Raw genomic sequence first — 23,254 nt, 5'->3', positions numbered from 1 at the left:
CACACACCTATGGTCAACTAATCTATGACAAAGGATGCAAGGATATACAATGGAGAAAAGACAGTGTCTTCAATAAGTGGTGCTGGGAAAACTGGACAGCTACATGTAAAAGAATGAAATTAGAACACTCCCTAACACCATACACAAAAATAAACTCAAAATGGATTCGAGATCTAAATGTAAGACTGGATACTATCAAACTCTTAGAGGAAAACATAGGAAGAACATGCTTTGACATAAATCACAGCAAGATCTTTTTGATCCACCTGCTAGAGTAATGGAAATAAAAACAAAAATAAACAAATGGGATCTAATGAAACTTAAAAACTTTTGCACAGCAAAGGAAACCATAAATAAGATGAAAAGAGAACCTTCAGAATGGGAGAAAATATTTGCAAATGAATCAATGCACAAAGGATTAATCTCCAAAATATATAAAGAGCTCATGCAGCTCAATGTTAAGAAAATAAACAACCCAATCCAAAAATGGGCAGAAGACCTAAATAGACATTTCTCCAAAGAAGACATACAGATGGCCAAGAAGCACATAAAAAGCTGCTCAACATCACTAATTATTAAAGAAATGCAAATCAAAACTACAATGAGGGATTACCTCCCACCTGTTAGAATAGACATCATCCGAATATCTACAAACAACAAATACTGGAGAGGGTGTGGAGAAAAGGGAACCCTCTTGCAGTGTTGGTGGGAATGTAAATTGATATAGCCACTATGGAGGACAGTATGGAGGTTCCTTAAAAAAGTAAAAATAGAATTACCATATGATCCAGCAATCCCACTACTGTGCATATATCCAGAGAAAACCATAATTCAAAAAGACACATGCAGTCCAATGTTCACTGAAGCACTATTTACAATAGCCAGTTCATGGAAGCAACCTAAATGCCCACTGACAGTTGAATGGATAAAGATGTGGTACATATATACAATGGAATATTAGCCATAAAAAGGAATGAAACTGAGTCATTTGTTGAGACATGGATGGATCTAGAGACTGTCATACAGAGTGAAGTAAGTCAGAAAGAGAAAAAAAAATCATGTATTCACGTATATATGTGGAATCTAGAAAAATGGTACAGATGAACCGGTTTGCAGGGCAGAAGTAGAGAAACAGATGTAGAGAACAAACATATGGACACCAATGGGGCAAAGCAGTGGGGGGGGTGGGGATGGTGGTGTGCTGAATTGGGCGATTGGGATTGACATGTATACACTGATGTGTATAAAACTGATGACTAATAAGAACCTGCTGTAAAAAAAAATAAATAAAATTCAAAAATTAAAAAAAAAAAGAAGTTACGAAGATGTCACTGCTTTGAATTCATAGCCCTCTGCTTACCCACGCATTTTCTGCCTTTGAGGTGATACCCAGGTTCACATCCACAGTGAAAACTTCCTATGGCATTGAAACAGCGGTGGTGACAGGGGCTGGATTCTTGACATTCATTAATATCTGTTAAAGAAAACAAAACTTGCTTTACATGCTGTTAGAAAACTTGGCTTAATTTATCCCAAATGTTAAATATTTTAGTGGTCATGATGTTTAAGATCTTCCCTAAAAAGAATCCAATTGAAGTGCTCTCAAAGGATCTGCTAGATAATTGACAGAATTAACTGCTGGAGAGGGTTATTCTCTTCAACACTACTCCAAGGTAGAAGTTTGCTAGTGATTCACTACTATGTTGATGCAAAACTTCTCTATTTTAACTATTTTATTTACCATATGGCTCCCATTCCAGTTTCTAGGAACTTTTAGCCCTGGAATGTTGCTGACATACTGGAGTACTGAAGGTAGAAAAAAATAATAATAATAAAAAAATTAAGTCTTCTGCAACAACTTTTGCAATTTGACCCTTCTTCCCAATTTTTGCTGCTATTAGTCTGATGCAGGTGTTTATCACCTTGCACTTGAATGACTGCAGCAACTTTAGCTTTTCTCCTCATTTGTAGTCACTGCCAAATTAATCTTCCTGAACACCATCTGGGTCATAGACAAAAAAAACTGCAGGCATGAATTCCCCAAACTTGTGTGCACCTGCCTGTATTTTGTAACTTCTCCCCTTTCCTTCCTTTCCTTCCAGAAAAAGGGAGACCACTCCTTCCATTTAAGAGTTCCTCTATTTGAGTTTTTGATCTCTGCAGCCCATCTCCTCCTTCTTCATCATGATGACTGTGGTCCACTGATCATTCCCTCCTCTTCTGTATTTTTAATGCCCTTCTCCTTACTGTCATCTTTCCCACAACCCTGTAGACATAATCAAATCTTTCCTATCCCAACAAAATCCCTCTCTCAGGTCTCTACTCACCTCATGCTCCTGCCACTTTTCTATTGTTCTATTACAAACCCTCAAAAGAACAATCTCACCATATTTTAGGCTCTTCATGTTCTAATCTTACATTCCCAAGTTTGAGATTTCCAATGTCTTATTTTGTTCTTGTTTTCTATTTCAGATTTTCTAATTTAATCTTTCAGAATCTGTACATGTCACATAAATGCACAAATGTGATAACATATTTTTTAAATTTAATTTTTATTTTATATTGGGCTGCAGTTGATTTACAATGTTGTGTTATTTTCAGGTGTACAGCCAAGTGGTTCAGTTGCACATATACATATATCCATTCTTTTCCAGATTCTTTTCCCATATAGGTTATTACAGATTATTGAGTAGAGTTCCCTGTGCTATACAGTAGGTCTTTGTCAATTACCTATTTTATATATATTAGTGTGTATATGTTAATCCCAAACTCCTAATATATCCCTCCCCCCACCACCTCTCCCCTTTGGTAACCATAAGTTTGTTTTTGAAGTCTGTGAGTCTGTTTGTTCTGCAAATAAGTTCATTTGTATCATCTTTTTAGATTCCACATATAAGTGATATCATATACTATTTATCTTTTTCTGACTTACTTCACTTAGTATGATAATCTCCAGGTCCATCCATGTTGCTGCATATAGCATTATTGCATTCCTTTTTATGGCTGAGTAATATTCCATTGTATATATGTGCCACATCTTTACCTCTGTCAATGGACATTTAGCCATTCCATATCTTGGCTATTGTAACTAGTGCTGCAATGAACATCGGGGTGCATGCATCTTTTCGAAGTACGGTTTTTTCTGGATATATGTATGGTTTCTCCAGTTTTCCATAGTGGTTGTACCAGTTTACATTCCTACAACAGTGTAGGAGGGTTCCCTTTTCTCCACATCCTCTCTAGCATTTATTATTTGTAGACTTTTAAATGATGGCCATTCTGACTGGTGTGAGGTGATACCTCACTGGAGTTTTGGTTTGCATTACTCTAATAATTAGTGATATTTAGCATCTTTTCATGTGCTTTTTGGCCATCTGTATGTCTTTACATTAGAGAAATGTATATTTAGATCTTCTGCCCATTTTTTGATTAGGTTGTTTGTTTTTTCATATTGAGCTGCATGAGCTGTTTGTATATTTTGAGGTTTATCCCTTGTCGGTCACTTTGTTTGCAAATATTTTCTCCCATTCTGTGGGTTGTGTTTTCATTTTGTTTATGATTTTCTTTGCTGTGCAAAACTTTTACGTTTAATTAGGTCCTATTTGTTTATTTTTGCTTTTATTTTCATTACTCTAGGAGGTGGATCCAAAAAGATCTTGCTGCGATCTATGTCAAAGAGTGTTCTTCCTATGTTTTCCTCTTAAGAGTTTTATAGTATCTGGTCCTACATTTAGGTCTTGAACCCATTTTGAGTTCATTTTTGTGTATGGTGTTAGAGAATGTTTTAATTTCATTCTTTTATACATAGCTGTCCAGTTTTCCCAGCTCCACTTATTGAAGAGACTGTCTTTTTTCCATTGCATAGTCTTGCCTCCTTTGTCATAGATTAATTGACCATAGGTTGTGTGGGTTTATTTCTGGGCTTTCTATCCTGTTCCACTGACCCATATTTCTGTTTTTGTGCCAGTACAGTATACTGTTTTGATTACGGTAGCTTTGTAGTATAGTTTGAAGTTAGGGAGCCTGATTCCTCCAGCTCTGTTTTTCTTTCTCAGGATTGCTTTGGCTATTCAGGGACTTTTGTGTTTCCATACAAATTAAAAAATTTTTTTGCTCTACTTCTGGGAAAAATGCCATCGGTAATTTGATAGGGATTGCATTGAGTCTGTAGATAGCTCTGAGTAGTATAGTCATTTTGACAGTATTGATTCTTCCAATCCAAGACCACAGTATATCTTTCCATCTGTTTGTGCCATCTTCAATTTCTTTTATCAGCATTTTATAGTTTTCAGAGTACAGGTCTTTTGCCTCCTTTGGTATGCTTCTTCATAGGTATTTAATTCTTTTTGATGCAATGGTAAATGAGACTGTTTCCTTAATTTCTGTTTCTGATCTTTCATTGTTAGTGTATAGAAATGCAACAGATTTCTGTGTATTAATTTTGTATCCTGCAACTTTATCAAATTCATTGAACTCCAGTAGTTTTCTAGTAGCAAAATCTTTAGGATTTTCTATGTATAGTATCACTTTACCTGCAAACAGTAACAGTTTTACTTTTTGGATTTTTTTACTTTTTGGATTTCCAATTTGGATTCCTTTTACTTCTTTTGCTTCCCTGATTGCCATGGCTAGGACTTCTAAAAGTATATTGGATAAAAGTGGTGAGAGTGGACATCCTTGTCTTGTTCCTGACCTTAGAGGAATGCTTTCAGTTTCACCGCTGAGTATGCCGTTAGCTGTGGGTTTGTCATATATGGCCTTTCTATTTTGAGGTAGGTTTTCTCTATGCCCCCTTTCTGGATGGAGCATTATTATCATAAAGGGGTGTTGAATTTTGTCAAAAGTTTTTCTGCATCTGTGGAGATAATCATATGGCTTTTATTCTTCAATTTGTTACTGTGGTGTATCATACTGATTGATTTGTGCATACTGAAAAATCCTTGTATCCCTAGGATAAATCCCAGTTGATCATGGTGTATGATCCTTTTAATGTATTGTTGAATTCAGCCTGCTAGTGTTTTGTTGAGGATTTCTGCATCTATGTACATCAGTGATATTGGCCTGTAATTTTCTTTTTTGTAGTATCTTTATCTGGTTTTGGTATCAGGGTGATGCTGGCCTTGTAGAATGAGTTTGGGAGTGTTCCTTCTGCAATTTTTTGAAACAGTTTCCAAAGCATAGGTGTTAACTCTTCTCTAAATGTTTGATAGAATTTGCTTCTGAAGCCATCTGGTTCTGGAATTCTGTTTGTTGGAAGTTTTTAAATCACAGTTTCAACTTCAGTACTTGTGATTGGTCTGTTCATATTTCCTATTTCTTCCTGATTCAGTCTTGGGAGATGGAACCTTCCTAAGAATTTGTCTGTTTCTTCCAGATTGTCCATTTTATTGGCATCTAGTTGCTTGCAGTAGTCTCAGGATCCTTTGTATTTCTGTGGTGCCCATTGTAACTTCTCCTTTTTCATTTCTGATTTTATTGATTTGGGCCCTTTCCCTTTTTTTTCCTTGATGAGTCTGTCTATAAAGTTTTATCAATTTTGTTCATCTTTTCAAAGAACCAGCTTTTAGTTTCTTTGATCTTTCTATTGTTTTCTTCATCTCTATTTCATGTATTTCTGCTCTGATCTTTATGATTTCTTTTCTTTTACTAACTTTGGCTTTTGTTTGTTCTTCTTTTTCTAGGTGCTTTAGGTGTAAGGTTAGGTTGTTTTTTTGAGATTTTGGTCTCTTGAGGTAACATTGTATTGCTATAAACTTCCCTTGTAAACTGCTTTTGCTGCATCCCAAAGTTGTTGGATTGTTGTGTTTCTGTTTTCATTTGTCTCTAGGTATTTTTTGATTTCCTCTTTGATTTCTTCAGTGATCCATTGGTTGTTTAGTAACATATTACCTAGCCTCCAGGTGTTTCTGTTTTTTACAGTTTTTTTTTTCTTGTAGTTGATGTCTAATCTCATAGCGTTGTGGTTGTAAAAGATGCTTAATTTCAGTTTTCTTAAATTTACTGAGGTTTGCTTTCTGGCACAGCATGTGATCTATTGTGGAGTATGTTCCATGTGAACTTGAAAAGAATGTGTATTCTGCTGCTTTTGGATGGAGTGCTTAAATATTAAGTCCATCTTGTCTAATCTGTCATTTAAGGGCTGTGTTTCCTTATTGATTTTCTGTCTGAATGATCTGTCCGTTGAGGCAAGGGAGGTGTTAAGAGTCCCCCATTACTATTGTGCTACTGTCGATTTCTCCTTTTATAGCTGTTAGCATCTGTCTTACATATTGAGGTGCTCCTGTGTTGGGTGCATATATATTTACAATTGTTATATCTTCTTGTATTGATCCCTTCATCATTATGTAGTGTCCTTCTTTGTCTCTTATAACAGTCTTTATTTTAAAGTCTATTTTGTCTGATATGAGTTTTGCTGCTCTAGTTTTCTTTTGATTTCTGTTTGCCTGGAATACCTTTTTCCAACCTCTCACTTTCAGTCTGTACGTGTACCTTGGTCTGAAGTGGGTGTCTTGTAGACAGCATATGTATGGGTCTTGCTTTTGTATCCATTAAGCCAATCTATGTGTTTTGGTTGGAGCATTTAATACATTTACATTTAAGGTAATTATCGATATTAATGTTCTTATTGCCATTTTGTTAATTGTTTTGGATTTGTTTTTGTACATCTTTTTCCTTCATTTCTCTTTTGTTCTCTTCTCTTGTGATTTGATGACTATCTTAGAGTTGTGTTTGGATTTTTTCTTTCTTGTGTGTGTATCTATTGTAGATTTTTGGTTTGTGGTTACCATGAGGTTTTGATATAGCAATCTCTCTCTATATATATACAAGATTATTTTAAGTTGCTGGTCTCTGAATTTCAAATGCATTTCTAATGTACTGCATTTGTACTCTCCTCACGATTGCTGGTTTTGATGTCATATTTGTGTGTAGATGATTTGCTACCTTTACAGAATGTTTGCCTTTACTGGTGAGCTTTCCCATTCATAATTCTTTTGTTTCTAGTTGTGGCCTTTTCTTTTCTGCCTAAAGAAGTTCCTTTAGCATTTGTTGTAAAGCTGGTTTGGTGGTGCTAAATTCTCTTAACTTTTGCTTGTCTGTAAAGCTTCTGATTTCTCCATTGAATCTGAACAAGAGCCTTGCTGGGTAGAGTATTCTTGGCTGTAGGTTTTTCCCTTTCATCACTTTAAATATATCATGCCACTCCCTTCTGGCTTGCAGAGTTTCTGCTAAAACATCAGCTGATAACTGTATGGGGATTCCCTTGTATGTTACTTGTTGCTTTTAATATTTTCTCTTTGTGTTTAATTTTTGTCAAGTTGATTAATATGTGTCTTGGTGTGTTCCTCCTTGGGTTTATCTTGTATGGGACTCTGTGCTTCCTGGACTTGAGTGAGTGTTTCCTTTCCCATGTTAGTGAAGTTTTTGGCTATTATTTCTTCAAATATTTTCCCAGGCCCTTCCTCTCTCTTCTCCTTCTGGGACCCCTTTAATGCGAATGTTGGTGTGTTTAATGTTGTCCCAGAGGTCTCTTAAACTGTCCTCATTTCTTTTCATTCTTTTTTCTTTATTCTGTTCTGCAGCAGTGATTTCCACTCATCTCTCTTCCAGCTCACTTATTCGTTCTTCTGCCTCATTTATTCTGTTATTGATTCCTTCCAGTGTATTTTTCATTTCAGTTATTGTATTGTTCAACTCTGTTTGTTCTTTAAATCTTCTAGCTCTTTGCTAAACATTTCTTGTATCTCAGTCTGTGCCTCCATTGTTTTTCTGAGATCTTGGATAATCTTTACTCTCATTACTCTGAAGTCTTTTCAGGCAGATTGCCTATCTCCACTTCACTTAGTTGTTCTTCTGGGGTTTTATCTTGCTCCTTTGTCTGGAATTTATTTCTGTTCCACCTCATTTTGTCTAACTTTCTGAGTTTGTGGTCTCCTTTTCTCAGGCTTCAGTACTGTAGTTCTTCTTGCTTCTGGTGTATGCTCCTTGGTGGGTGAGGTTGGTCCAGAGGCTTGTGCAGGCTTCCTAATGGGAGGGACTGGTGCCTGCCCACTGGTGGTGGAGCTGGGTCTTGTCCCTCTGGGCAGGGCCATGTCAAGGGGTGTGTTTAAAGGTGGCTGTGCATTCAGGATGACTTTAGGCAGCCTGTCTGTCTGCTGATGGGTGGGGCTGTGTTCCTGTCTTGCTGGTTATTTTGGCCTGAGTTGTCCTAGCACTGGAGCCTACAGGCTGTGAGGTGGGGCCAGTTCTTGCTGCCAAGTCCTCTGGGAGAACTCACATTGATGAATATTCCCTGGGGTCTTTGCCTCCAGTGTCCTTGCCCCACAGTGAGCCACAGCTGACCCCCACCTCCCTGGGAGATCCTCCAAGACCTGCAGGTAGGTCTGGCTCAGGGTCCTATGTAGTCACTGCTTTGCCCTGGGTCCCAGTGCATGTGAAACCTTATGTGCACCCTTCAAGAGTGGAATCTGTTTCCCTCAGTCCCGTGGAGCTCCTGCACTCAAGCCCCAAAGCCAAATGTTCTGGGGGCTACTCCTCCCAATGCCAGACCCCCAGGGGAGGTCTGGGGAGCCTGATGGGGAGCACAGAACTATCACTCCTGTGGGAGAACCTCTGTGATATAATTATTTTGCAGTTTGTGAGTCACCCACCCAGTGGGTATGGGATTTGATTATATCATGGAAGCACCCCTTCTATCATCCTGTTGTGGCTTCTTCTTTGTCTTTGGATGTAGAATATCTTTTTTGGTAGGTTCTTCTGGTAGGTCATTTTTGTCGGTGTTTCTTCAGCAGTTAGTCATGATTTTGGTGTTTTCATGAGAGGAGGTGAGCTCAAGTCCTTCCACTCTGCCATCTTGTCTCCTCCCTGATCTGTGATCATATACTTTTAAAAGATTTTCTTAGTGCAGTTTTTTCTTCTTTCACTTGGCTTCCCTTGTCCTCCCCTTGTCCACCAAAGCCAACTTACATTAACAATCTAATATAAATAATAACATATCTCTTTTATGTAAACCTATATCTCTTCCTAAATATATAAATCCATTTCCTTTTTCTTTGGTTATTGTTTGTTTTCCAGTCACATAATCTTTTCTACACAAGTTGCATACACTCTTTTATATCTTTGTGTTCTCACTCAACAACGCCTCATGGAAATTCTAAGCCTAACAGTTGTTGGCTGTTTGTTTGTCTAAGCCAAACAGTTGAGCTTCATTCCATTCTTTATAATGGTAGCATAGTGGTTCATGGTATAGATGTACCATAATTCATTCATCCTTTCTACTATTGATAAGAATTTCATTTTGTATCCAGTGTTTCTTCCTCTGGAAAATCCTGATAGCAGCTTTATTCATAATTGCTAAAATTTGTAAGTGCCAAGATGTCCTTCAGTAGAATGGATATATAAACTGTGGTACATTCATACAATGGATTATTTTTCAGCACTAAAAAGAAATAAGCTATCAAGCCATGAAAAGACATACAGAAGAATCTTAAATGTATATTACTAAGTGAAAGAAGCCAATCTGAAAAGGCTACATACCGCATCATTCCAACTACATGACATTCTGGAAAAGATAAAGCTAGAGAGACAATAAAAAGATGAGGGGCTTCCCTGGTGGTGCAGTTGTTAAGAATCCACCTGCCAGTGCAGGGGACACGGGTGTGAGCCCTGCTTCGGGACGATCCCACATACCGCGGAGCAACTAAGCCCGTGTGCCACAACTACTGAGCCTGTGTGTTACAACTACTGAAGCCTGCGTGCCTGAGCCCAAGCTCTGAAACAAACAGAAGCCACCACACTGCAACAAAGAGTAGCCTCCATTTGCCACAACTAGAGAAAGCCGGGCGCAGCCAAAAAATAAATAAATTTATATATATGTGTGTGTGTGTGTGTATATGTGTGTGTGTATATATATATATATATATATATATATATATATATATATAAAGATGAGTGGTTTCTGGAGGTTGGGGGAGGAAAGGATGACTAGGTGGAACACAGAAAATTTTTAGGGCAAGGAAACTATTGTGTATGATACTATAATGGAGGATATATGACGTTATTCATTTGTCTAAACCCATAGAATATACAACACCAGGAGTGAATCCTAATGTAAACAATGGACTTTGGGTGGTAATTATGTGTTAATGTAGGCTTATCCTTGGTAAAAAATAAATAAATAAAATGTACCAGTCTGGTCAGGATGTTGGTAGCAGGGGAGGCTGTGCATGAGTTGTGGCAGGGAGAATATGGAAAATCTCTTTATGTTCTACTCAAATTTGCTCTGAATCTAAAACTGCTCTAAAATAATAAGTTCTATTTAAAAAGTCCTGCAGTAAATATTCAGTCTTATGAAATGGAGTTTTATTAAATAGATTCTATTAAGATCATGCTGTTTGATCTCTTCTCTCAAATATTACAGGCAAGTTTTATTCAAAACCACTTTGTTACAAATACTTAAAATAGCCATGGCATATTATATTTAAACATTTTACTAAGAAGCTCAATCTATTAAAGAGAGTTTACTCTAAGTGATTCAACAGGCAGGGGTTTTAATTTGTAATACAATGAAGATAATTATGCAAGGGCCTCCATTTGTATACCTTGACAACTCAGCCCATCACTGGTTCTTCGAAAGCCAATTCCACAGCGGACCACACAGTGATAGGATCCAATGGTATTGTCACAATCCTGACCAGCATGGCAAGTGTGTCCACTCAAAGCACACTCATCAATATCTGCAACAAAGTGAGTCATTCAACTAGGGGGAACTGAAGAAAACCAACCAAAGAACCTGTTATTAAACGGGGATAAGAAAAGCAATGAATGACACTTGAAATATACAAGAGCAAACAGAAATGGTGAATTTTGGGGGTGTGTCATTTCAGGTGGGTTGAGTAGCTGACAAGCTTATAGCAGGACAGTGTGATGTCTTCACAGACCAAGCCATCCAACAGACCACTTATAAATTAGGTGGCTGAAAAAAGGTACTTCTCCTTTCTGACATCTCAGTTTTTTATCTGTAAAGTGAGGATAATAATATCCACCTCTCAGCATTGCTTTGAAAATTAAATAATGTTTATGAGGTGCCCAATCCATACTGGACATTCCATAAAAGTTACTCCTATGCCCCTGCTCTCTCTCTCTTTAGCATTTAGAAGGGGGTCTCCTTGGGCACAGAGGGAGAAATCCTTTCTTCTTTTCATCATTTTTAGTTTATTATACAACTAGGCTCTTATACAAGTTCTAACTTTGAAGCATACCTAGAATCTGATAGAAAAGTGTGTTTAACGTTCCCAAAGTGCTACCATGATTGTGCAATTTACTAAATTTCTTTATAACCTCTTCCTTCCTACTTTTATCCCTGTAAAAGGAGTATGGTAATAGTCCTGCCTGCCTCTTCTCATTGTGTTGTGGGGATTGAGTGAGTCACTACAGGCCTTCCTGCCCACAGAGCACCCCATATGAAGGCAGTGTGTGAGCAGTATTCCCTCTTCCTTACTTTTTCAACTTAATGAAGGTGGGGGCAGAAAGAAAGAGTAGGAAAGAAGAGCACTGGTCTACCATGCTCAGAGACTGCTATGTCCACTGCTTAAATGTGTTGATTAGACTTAGCTTTGTGACTACCTTGACAAGTTCTTCCATCCACAGCTATAGTGAGGCCTTTTGGGCAGGAGCAATAATAAGTTCCCATGGCATTGTGACAGATATGGGAGCAGGGATTCCCTGCTGCACATTCATCTTCATCTGAAAGAAGAAACAAAAAGACCCAATTAGTATGAAGAAGCCCTACTTTCAAGGAGTTATTAAAGTTGGTGAAAAGAGTTGCTTATAGAGGCCAATGAATGAATCAAATGTAACAGGAAATGCTCTAAGTGCCACAGGATGGAAACACAAAATAAAAATTAATTTGGGGTCCTCAAATTATCTCTGAGAGTGAATAAATGGTTAGATTAATTCTAAAACAATGACAGCTGAGATATAATGACAATTTATTGTGATCTAAATGCTTTTTACCTACATTAACTCATTCCTCAACATTCCTAGGGGATAAGTATTTTTATTCCTATCCTCATTTGCATGATAAAACTGAGGAACAAAGAGGTTAAATAAATTGCTCAAGGTCACATAGGTTATTATTCGCAGAGCTGGGATTTGAACGTGGGCAGAAGAGGTTAAGTAAGTTGCTCAAGGTCACATAGGTCATTATTCGCAGAGCTGGGATCTGAACCTGGGCAGTGTAGTTTCTAAAGACCACCTTTTTACCACTATACTACATTACATTGCCTACCGGCAAAAAGAAAGGCACTGTGGGGCTTCCCTGGTGGCTCAGTGGTTAAGAATCTGCCTGCCAATGCAGGGGACAGGGGTTTGAGCCCTGATCCAGGAAGATCCCACATGCTGCGGAGCAACTAAGCCCGTGTGCCACAACTACTGAGCCTGCGTTCTAGAGCCCGTGAGCCACAACTACTGAGCCTGCACTCTAGAGCCCGTGAGCCACAACTACTGAGCCCGTGTGCCACAACTACTGAAGCCCACATGCCTAGAGCCCGTGCTCTGCAACAAGAAAAGCCACCACAATGAGAAGCCCGCACACCGCAACGAAGAGTAGCCCCCACTTGCTGCAACTAGAGAAAGCCCGCGTGCAGCAACAAAGACCCAACTTAGCCAAAACTAAAAAAAATAAAGTTATTAAAAAAAAAACAGAAAAGCAAGGCACTATGTATGCTAACTTGAGCTCCTCAAGTAATTTACTTAGCTATTTACTTATCTGTGACCCTCTTGCACAGGTACTTGGATGGCACAAGGCTGATTTAGTCATTAGTCTTCCACCCACAATCCAGCCCTATCCTACGATTAAGCAATTCTCAGGTTAGGTGACTTAGAGTTGAATTACTGCTGTTCCACATTCATGGCAATCAGGTGGCCAGCGAAGTCCAGTGTTTTGTCCCTGTGTTCCCTCTACCCCTTTACTTGATCACTTGATTGTGGACTAATCAGAAGAGCAAGGGCTTTGTATCTATCTTAAATTCAAATCTAGCTCTGCCACTAGATAGCTGAGTGATCTTAGGCAGTTAACTTCACATCTCAATTTCTTCACCTGTAAAATGGGACATTTATAGGACTGTTGTGATTCTTAAATATCTAGCAAAATGACAGTAAATGTCCATTAAATGGTGGCATTAACAGCTTAATAAAAAATAAAAATGAATAATTTATTTCCATACTTACCAGCACAAAAGGGTCCAACTGAATCTAAGGCAAACCCAGAGGGGCACTGATTACTGCGATCTCCTACCATAGAGAGAAAAGCAAAATTAACTGGCTTTTTAGAACATTAGCATCTTGTTTCTCCCCAGGACCATCTTCTCTGGGAACATATGCCAAGGATGGAACACATGACACAGCAAATGCAATAGGTGAAAACAAGCAGAATGTAAAAGTTTTACTGTTTCTCAACCAAGAACTAAATGAATCATAATATAGAGATCGTTGGCAAGCAGCCACTGGAAGCAGATTTTCTGTTTAAGTTGTTTACATTAATCAAAAGAAAATTAATTACTCTTTGATAATGAAAAAAGGATCCAAATCAATATGAATGCTAGGCATAACCACAGGCAAAGTCCTATTCTTCCAGCCATTTACTTATTCTGTTTGTTCTAGAAGTAGGATTGCTATTTTGAAGCCACTTAAAATAACTTATGCCAGTGAAAAACAAACTCTAGCGAAGAAACCCTCTCCTTTTGTAGACCTCCTCCATTTGTACTGTGAAGAATCTGGGTCTAAGTCCTCCTAGGTGTAACCAAGTGTTTTCCTTCCTGGTAGTCAAAGCAAGAAGAAACAGGCATATCATTATAGCAATAGAATAGATTTAAGTTAGATGTCAGAAAAAAAAAAAAATTAACAACAATAAATAGGTTAGGGAATCTCCTTGGAAAGTAACTCTGTTTTGACTGGTGTAAACCATTTAGCAAATATTTTTCAAACACTATTGAGATGCAGAAACTTAAATGGAACATTTTTCAAGTTAACAAAGTAATCTCTCACACGCACACACACACATACACATACCTTAAAAGACAATCATTGATATAATAGGTATAGTAGATTTCTCTCAAGGGAAATTTTATGTTCAGTTCATATTCAATCTCTTAGAAATTATCTTAGATTTTCCTTCAATTCTAAATGCACGAAACTGTTTTTATTTTTACTATTATTTTAGGTGCTCTTCATAGAGGGAGTCTGGGCATTCATTAATTTTTCAGATTCATTCTACTTTGGAGAGTCTCAATTACAATATTATTTAAGCCCTGCTGAGAACATGAAACTGTTCAAAACTCTTCTGTACATTTATATATTTGGAGGGTGGAAGAAACATGCTCCAATGAAAACATTTCCTTGACTAGAAAGCTAGAGCCCTACTTGCTATTTCTAGGCAATCAAATTGCTATAAACCATGAAGCGAAAGCAGAGAGGTTCATGATCCATTTCCACCCTGAGTGTAAAAATGACCCTGAGAGCATCCAAGCCTTCCTGCACCTTCAAGGGAATGGGGACAGAATGGATGGGATAGAAACGTCCAGAGCATGTTGCTAAATGATTGTTGAGTGTCATACAGTACTGTGAGCTTCATGTGCTGTATTTCATTCAAACCTCAGAACTGCCCTACTCCCATCATAACCAATTTTCAGATGAAGAATCTGAGACTGAGGACATGTAAACTGCTTAAAGTCAAAGTGCTAATATAATCTGGAGCAAGGATTTAGATGCAAGTCTGTGTGAGTTTCAACCACTGAACTCAGGAATACAATTCAGGTGGTGATTATAATTCATGCTTCATTTTTATTTACTATTCAGACATTCCTTAATGCAGCCAGTATGTTGTGTACAGCACTGTGTTGGGGACGTAGTTGTGGAAAAATGTGTAATGTAAACAAATTATTACCTGATAGAAGCTTTAGATTTCTGGTTCTAAATGGGGAGCTATCTTCCATGGAGTGGCATCTGGGAAGGTTTTTGGGAGAGACTTTGGTTGTCATTATGGTGACATGATTTAATAGGGAAGCCTATTTAAATTTAGGGAGTGGGGAAGACCCTGGGGAAGGTTTTTAAGTATTGCAATGTGTGGGATAACGATGCAAGATGAAGATGTGTCCCTTGCCCTGAAAAATTGTCGTGGAAGCGAGAAAGCTGTTTGTAATTAATCTAAGGCTAGAACCCATATTCCATATATTAAACGGTTTCTTTGTGTGATTAAAATATACAGTGAACGTTCCAGAAATGCAACTGTCATATAAATGGATGGTTGATTGTACATTGTTTTATTCAGAACATTACCAAGAATTACTCAATGTTTTTTTAAAAAAAATCACACTGGGCCTCTAAATATTGGTTCAGCCATGTAAATACTTCTCTCTTAACTTCCAGTGTAGTAATGTCTAAAGATTTTCATATTGAAATACATAATATTTTGTTATCAGCTATTTTCCTTTTATTCTTTCTGTTGTAATTAAATCATGTTATTTTGAATTATATTATGATTTACTTTTTGACATAGTAGGGAGACAATACAAAATATTTGTGTTACAGTAATGTATAATTGTAGAAACTTTAAAAAGTATAAAATTCCCTGTAACCTTGTCACTTGGAACAAACTACTGCCAAGATTTTGGTGCTCTTCCCTGCAGTCACTTCTATCTGTATATACTTCAAAAAATTAAGTTAGGATCCTTTACAGACTAACAGTTGCCAAACTTTACTGATTGTAAAATCTCTTGGAGAGCTTATTAAAAATATAGATCCCTTTGGTCCTACCCCAGTCAGAATTGCCAAGGAAGAAGCCTGGGAATCTGTGTTTTTAACCAGTATAAAGGTTTCCTTACAATCACTGTGATATGGGCAACCCAGGTTTGGATCATATTGTGTACTATTTTTCAATGATTGTTATGTCATGTACATTCTCCTTTGTCAGTTGTTTATAGCTATATTGACAATACCTAGAGCAGTATCTGGTACCCAGTAGGTACTCAATAAATATTTTTAAATGAATAAATAAGCAATCATTAGAATACTTTTGAAGGAATATTTAGTTTAAGAGTTTATCATATATCTGTGCCATCATTTACATATTTACCTCTTTCAGGACATTTATTCTTGGCCATTTCTGTGATTTTCTTAGGGCAGACTCCTAGAATGAGATAACTAAAAAGATGTGAATATTTGAGAGGCTACTGATACATACTGTTTTCCAGAAATGTCAAATAAATCTACAATCTCTGCTGGCAGTGTAGGAGGGTATTTGTATCCTATACCTCTCCAATATTGAGTGGTTATCCTATATTTTAATCTCTGACAATGATAACTGGAAAACGGAACCTCATTGTTTTAATTTACATTTCTTTGCTTATTAATGAGGTACAGTTTTTCACATTCATTTTGTCATTATTATTTCTTCCTTTGTGAATTTCCTGTTCACAGACTATGTATTTTTCTATTGGGGTATTTGCCTTTTTCTTATTGATTTTTTTTTTTTTTGCTGTATGCAGGCCTCTCACTGTTGTGGCCTCTCCCGTTGCGGAGCACAGGCTCCGGACGCGCAGGCTCAGCGGCCATGGCTCACGGGCCCAGATGCTCTGCGGCATGTGGGATCTTCCCAGACCGGGGCACGAACCCGTGTCCCCTGCATCGGCAGGCAGACTCTCAACCACTGCGCCACCTGGGAAGCCCTTCTTATTGATTTTTAAGGTTCTTATATATATTAAGGGTAATCATAGTTGTCCATAATATGTAATGCAAATAAGTTTAAATATACACAAAGAAAAACTATATATTTTGTTTTTCTCCCATGAGGAAGCTTTAAAAATTTTATTTGTAGTTAAATTTCTTTTTCTTTATTGTTTCTGATATCTCCTTCTGATTAATTTGTAAAAATATAAATATGTTTTATAACTATATTTTGAAAATAATTTTAAAGATATGAATTCATATAATTTTTATAAATTTCTATATGTGTGAATTGTCTTGACTAGTAGTTTCCAAATGCCAGAGTAAAGACCAGTTACAATAGAATCATTTAGGGGCTGTGTTAAAAATACAGACTCCAGGGCCCTACCTTAGACTAGCTAAACTAAAATCTTTGTACCTAGAAATCTGAACTTTCTTCAAGCTCTCTGCAATTCCAATTGCATTGTAACCATAGGTTTAGTCTAGACCCAACAAAGAGAAAGAACATGCTGGTCAAGCAACTAAGAATGCAAGCTTGCTCCCTGGTGGTCAAAGAAATTGCAGGTACACAATTCTTGCAACTCACAGGAACAATAACAACAAATGGGCACCTACATCAGATGTAATTCATAGAATCATAGCATCCAAGGATAGTAAGGGGTTTAAAATGTCCTATAATGTTTCCTTCTGTTGTGGGACCCAAGTCCCAAGGAAGGTCTTAAACCATAAAGACCTTCAAGCATGACTGGGTCGAAAGTGTACATGACTTTTCAAAAATCACTTTAATGTCTCTGGTCCCAGATGATATAAATTCATTTTTAACTAAAGTCAAGTCTTGTGCTAAGTTATCTTTTTAAAAATTATATGGAGTACTGGAAAAAGTAGAAACAAACAGAGGTTAAATTTGAAAAGTAAGTATTACTGCGGAAAAGAAAACATCATTCCAGTGGCACTTTTCTTTTGTCCAAGTTACCTTAACATGCATGACAATAGTAAAATGAGGTGGTGACATGTGGTTGGAGTAGGTGTAGGGCTACGGGTTCTACTGGCTATGAGGCTTCGTGAATCTGTGATTAGCTCAAAAAAATGTGAATATACTCCTACATTACTATGACCTTAAATTTGATGAAGCAGTTCTGATTGATAGATGCTGAAGAAGAAAATAGTCACATGCACAACTGATGAAAGAGAGAGTAAACAGTGAAAATGAATTTTAAGTGTATGTGCTGAGCATGATAAGCAAAATGATGGTTAAAATCTACTTGCATCTATTTTAGGAAAGCCAGCACAAAGCAAAACACATACATTCACCAGGCCACTGAATCATTTGAAGTGTCTCATGGGAGCCTAAAGTTCAAAGCTAAAGTCATTCAAACAGTTAGTGCCTATAACAAACATAACCACATGCAAGTATCTCCTAGCATCAAAACCCCGTGGGATATGGAATGCTAATTGTCGTGTTGCCTCTTACAGCTGAAAAGGAAATCTCAGAGTATAGACATATCAAAGCACCACACAGCATAGGGAGACTGCTGAGATCAAGGGAAAGCAGTTCAAAAGTTATAATTTCCAAGAACAATAAATGACAGCTTGAAATGATTGCCTCCCGGTTTTTAAAAGCTGCTTTTAAAATATGGAAACTTTTTTTGGCTAGTTTAGGTTAAGATACACCTTTACAGCATGCTTCAGGAATTAAAAAAATTCTGTCAAATATAAGATTCAGAACAAGAACAAATGGACTGTATTACCCAAAGAAAAATCGTTGACAGAGGATATATTTCTAAACCTCTCTGTGTATATAGGCTAGAACAGTAACAACTCCACTATGCCATATGAAGATGCCTATTAGTAAACTAAATGTTCTAGAATGCCAATGGGATTGGCCTTACCACAGGACTTTACCTATGAAACATGGGCAACACACATGAAAAACATGTTATCGTGTTCAGTCTATACCTTAATATCCTTATTTTGAATGGCATCAATGCGATTCTTTTACCCATTTAGAAAGGACTGCATAGCTTAAAGAGCTGTACTTTGCTTTAACCAGATTACCTTTGGAAATTGAAGCATGGATTTTAAAACCCAATGTCTCTTCTAACTGGTTGTAGTCAGATTCCACAGAGGATGCATGAAGTGTTTCTACCAAGAAAGGCATTCTTCCCTGTGCCTCATCATAGAAAACAGTGTGGTTCCATGTGTATGGGACGCTGATGCCATCAACGGTGAACAGCCGGGTTGAGTAGGCATACAGCTGCCCAGGACCTGTTTGAATGTAGTCCTCTGTGTAATCCTAAGAAAGACAGTACAGATTTGAGGATTAGCATGGCTCATCCTATTTTTTTTTCTTGAGGGTACTATGAGATGTAGAATGAGATTAAAAAAAAAAAAGGCTTAGGGGATAAAAATATATAATTCTAAATAAAATTGTAATTGTACAGTAGTGTTCAGGAACTAAAATTTGAACCTTTTAATTGTAAATACCTTAGTTTCATAATTTTAGTGTCATAAGTTATAGTTTAATAAGGGACTCAGTTGTAGGTCAAAAAACAATGTGAAAGGGTGATTGTTACCATTCTTTAATTTCTGGAATACTTCTAAGGATGGTCTACAAAAACTTTTATGCAAGAATTACTATTCTCTTTGTCTACAGCAAGTTAAACAAATGGCTTAAATCAACAAAGCTGTGATCTTGGTCCTGATAAGCAGGGTAATAAAACTACTAAGAGCTTATAAAGACTTGTCCGTAAAGATTTCTAAACAAAGACCAGATAGCCATTCCTAACTTCAGTGGTTTAGACATTTACTCCCCAAAATGAACAAGGGAAACTACACAAGTTTTCTGCACTCTTTTTATGATCTTTAACTCCTACTCTTATTGTTACTCCAATAAACAGTGAAGGCAAGTTATCCTAGCATTTTACCTTCACAGTAACTTCAGCAGGTGACTGCAGCTGCAGGACATAGCCACTCACAATGATATCTACCAGCAAAGCTCCATCGGAATCCAGGCCCCGGGCAACATGAGTCATCCGCAAGATTTCTCCTAGGAATTAGAATTCGTTCATTTCAATAGCAATATATATATATATATATATATATATATATATATATATATATATATATATATAGTTTGTGTAAGCACAGAGCAGATTTACTTTATATACCAGTTCAGCTATGTTATTGTACTTCAAACTTGATTAAACACAGATCATAAGAGAATTAAATTAGCACTTAGTCCCCAAATTAAGATTGATTGAATTAAGTTGATTCTAAAATCTCTTTTTTTGTGGCAAAAATGTAGCCTATGATTAGGTGAAGGATTCCACACTTTCAACTCACAAGCAAGAGAAAGGCAGTCCTACAAAAATGGATCGCTTGTCTGTGAGAAGGGATAGAAAGCTTGACCAGGCAGACTGGCAATAGCCACAAGTCTGGCCCCAGGGCTTTGTTCTTTCGGATGCTTCGAGAAGTTGCAAAGGGGATCTTCATTGCCGTGTGCGGGATATTCCATGTGCTACAACTAGGACCTGGCGCAGCCAAATAAATAAATATTTTAAAAATGCTTAAAGAAAAATAAGAAGTAGCAAAGAGGCATCTTCGTAAGTGGATTGCCATACAGAGACCCACATGTCTTCTGGGCTTATTAAAGCTATGCCCTCCCTCAGCCCTTCTTTCTTAAAGATCACTGCTGCTGAGCTGACTACCTTCAAAGATGCTACAAATGGAGGTCTATAAAGAGCTGTAGACCCTTGGAAAGGGCCATGAATTGCTAATATGTATTCATTAAGACTAAGGATAAAGCGAAAAGTGTTTAGATTTGCTTGTTTTTATTTCCATTTTTTTGATTAAAGAATCCCTATAAGATATCCTAATTGACTCTCAGGTTCATAGACAAAAGCCTTTAATTAATATTAGCAATGGCTCATCTTCCTGCTCTGTTTGGCCTTCAGAACCCTCTCTAAGGATTTAAAGAGAACAGATACAGGAAAGATGACCAAAAAAAAAAGCTTTTAGACTATAAAAATCACTATACTATTTGAAAACACATGGCCTCTTATAGACCCACGTCAGTAAAAGTTTATAGGAAAATATAAACTTGCTCTTATATCATTTATGCTAAGATGGCAACAAAACTTTGAAATTATTCTCTGTGGGAACACATAATGTAGTTTTCTTAACCATCAACATTTAAAGCAATCATATTTTTGAATAGTAATAGAATAATAAGTTCAGCTGGTACTAACCAGTTGCAAATTCCACTTGGGTTTCTCTCTTGAAGACCGCATTGGTGAGGGTAAAGCCATTGACTGCTTCTCCTGTTTCCTTTGCCGTTGTCCAATAAATGGGATTTAGAATGGAAATTATCTTTCTCATTGCTGGACCTAGAGAAAAAGGGATAAATAAGATATCAGAGCAAAATATTTACAGTCCATTATTATTATTCATAGCATGTTATTCAAAAGGATGAATCCTAAATAAACTTGAATAACAACAAAATAAATATCAGTATCTCATGTGTCTTTAAGTGTTTACCACTGGGATAAAACTAAGGACTATTATACTGATCATGTAGTAGTAGCATTCTCTAGAAATTTTAATAATAGATGAAAAAGAAAAATAAACGTTTTTAAAAAGAGGCTTATTAACAACTTTTGTAAGCAAAGAGACTTACCGAGACTGCGAGGTACATTGGTAATTCTGGCATGTATTATTCTGGTATCAGAGTTGGGGCTATCTGTTACCGTGGCGTTAAGGAAAGCAATTCCAAATTCGACATCATTAATACTTCCAATAACACTTCCTCTGGCTCGCTGGGGCCCACCTATTGCGGGAAGAAAAAACATTCTTGGATAAGGGAACAATTTCATCAACATTACATGGGAGAAAAGAAAGCCAGTATTCAAAGATGCTCCAAGTCTTCTCTCAAACATTTAAAAGATCATATGACATCTGAATTTAAGAGTGAAATAAATAAGCTTTCAAAACATTCTACTCTCATGTAACACTCATCAACCCATATAAATCTAGGATCCTTCCAATCTACGTACATCATAGTATTATTTCACAATCCAAAGAATTCATTCGGCACCCAGTCCCAAAGCCAAAATAAAGTATGTATTTGGTGATGGTGATGAAATGATGATAATAATCAGAGTTTATTGAGCATGTCATGCATGCTACAGTAAGCACTTAATATGCATTAACTCTTTAAATTCTAGCAAACATCCTATAAGGTAGTTTTAAATAGCCAGTTTACAGACTAGGAAAATAAAGTTCAGAGAAATCAAGTGACTTTTCCCATGATTACCCAGCTAAGAGGCAGTAGAGTGAGGATATGAACACAGATCTGCTTGTCATCAAAACACATATTCTTTCATCTATTGCCTCCTTCAAGAGAACACGGAGGGGAAAGGAGGGATCACCAACAAAACAGCTCCAAAGTCTTGTGACAGGTCACTGTCAACATAAATGTGAAGTATCTAAGGGTTATTGTTCTTTATATTATAAATATATTGGAAAATGCTTAACTTGAGAAAAATTTGAGAAGAATATTGTACTTTTAACATTGTTGCAAAATTCATACCAAGACAATTATGTTGAAAAACAATCATACAATCTTTTAAAAGTAACTCTACAGTAATTTTATGCCTTTTTTCCATTGTTCAACAAAATTATTGGTTACTAACACAGAACTGGTGGTTGAGGAGTACATTCTTTGACAAGAGAGGTAAATGTACTGGGAAGAGGCTAACAGTTAAATTTTAAAATATTCATTATTTAATGCCTTTTAATTGAATATATTTTAAAACAGTTGCTAGGTGGTTCAGATATTGTTATCATGTATTACATACTGGGGAGAAATACAATTGTATTCAGTCTGAGAAAAGTCAGTAAGTAAAGTGTTTCACCATTTTAATTTGCATTATTTTACTAGTGAGAGGAAACATTTTTTTCACAGTGATTCACCCTTCACGTTCTGGATTATATTCGTTTGTTCATCAAGTACTGAGGATAGAATGCTAAGAAAGAAAATAAAAAAGACATGAAGCCTGCCTTCATAGCACTTATGTCTGAATAGGGGAGATAAACATTAGTTAGAATGCCACAAATAAATGTAAAAATGAAATGTATATCTTAATGAATAGGAGGACATCTACTACTCAGAGAAGTCTGAGAAGGAGGTAAAAATAGACTGAAGATCTGAAGAAAGTTAAGGTCTTAGCTAAGTCAAGGAAAGCAGGAAAAGGGCTTTCCTTGTAGAGGAAACAGCATGTGTCACCCTTTTGGGAGGTGGTGGCTTGTCACATCTGAGAAGCCAAGAGTAGCGAGCTTAGTGAGTGATGGGAAACATGCAGCAAGATGATGCAAGAAGGTACACAGGAGGGCCAGTCAGGACCTGGTCGGCTACATTTGTTCTTATCCTTAGTCCTAAGCAGGGCTAGAGACGGGTAGAAGGATCACTAATTTACTTAGTTCTCTGGATCATTACTAAGGAGCATGGCCTCCCATTTTGACCTTGATTCTCTAGTCT

General features: G+C 37.0%; 1 protein-coding gene across 1 annotated transcript in view; it reads right to left on the bottom strand.

Moving 5' to 3' along the window:
* Nucleotides 1–23,254, bottom strand: part of HMCN1 (hemicentin 1) — a 543,624-nt gene that overhangs the window by 34,349 nt on the left and 486,021 nt on the right. Inside the window, 8 exon segments of the mRNA XM_007451144.1 lie at nucleotides 1,361–1,474; nucleotides 10,599–10,733; nucleotides 11,623–11,742; nucleotides 13,228–13,290; nucleotides 18,775–19,012; nucleotides 19,644–19,765; nucleotides 20,967–21,104; nucleotides 21,395–21,544. Coding sequence (XP_007451206.1) covers nucleotides 1,361–1,474; nucleotides 10,599–10,733; nucleotides 11,623–11,742; nucleotides 13,228–13,290; nucleotides 18,775–19,012; nucleotides 19,644–19,765; nucleotides 20,967–21,104; nucleotides 21,395–21,544 — 1,080 coding nt within the window.

The sequence above is a fragment of the Lipotes vexillifer genome, unplaced genomic scaffold (genome assembly GCF_000442215.2).
Source record: "Lipotes vexillifer unplaced genomic scaffold, Lipotes_vexillifer_v1.1 scaffold343, whole genome shotgun sequence".
Lineage (NCBI taxonomy): Eukaryota > Metazoa > Chordata > Mammalia > Artiodactyla > Lipotidae > Lipotes > Lipotes vexillifer.
This window is presented reverse-complemented; position numbering and strand designations above follow the sequence as displayed.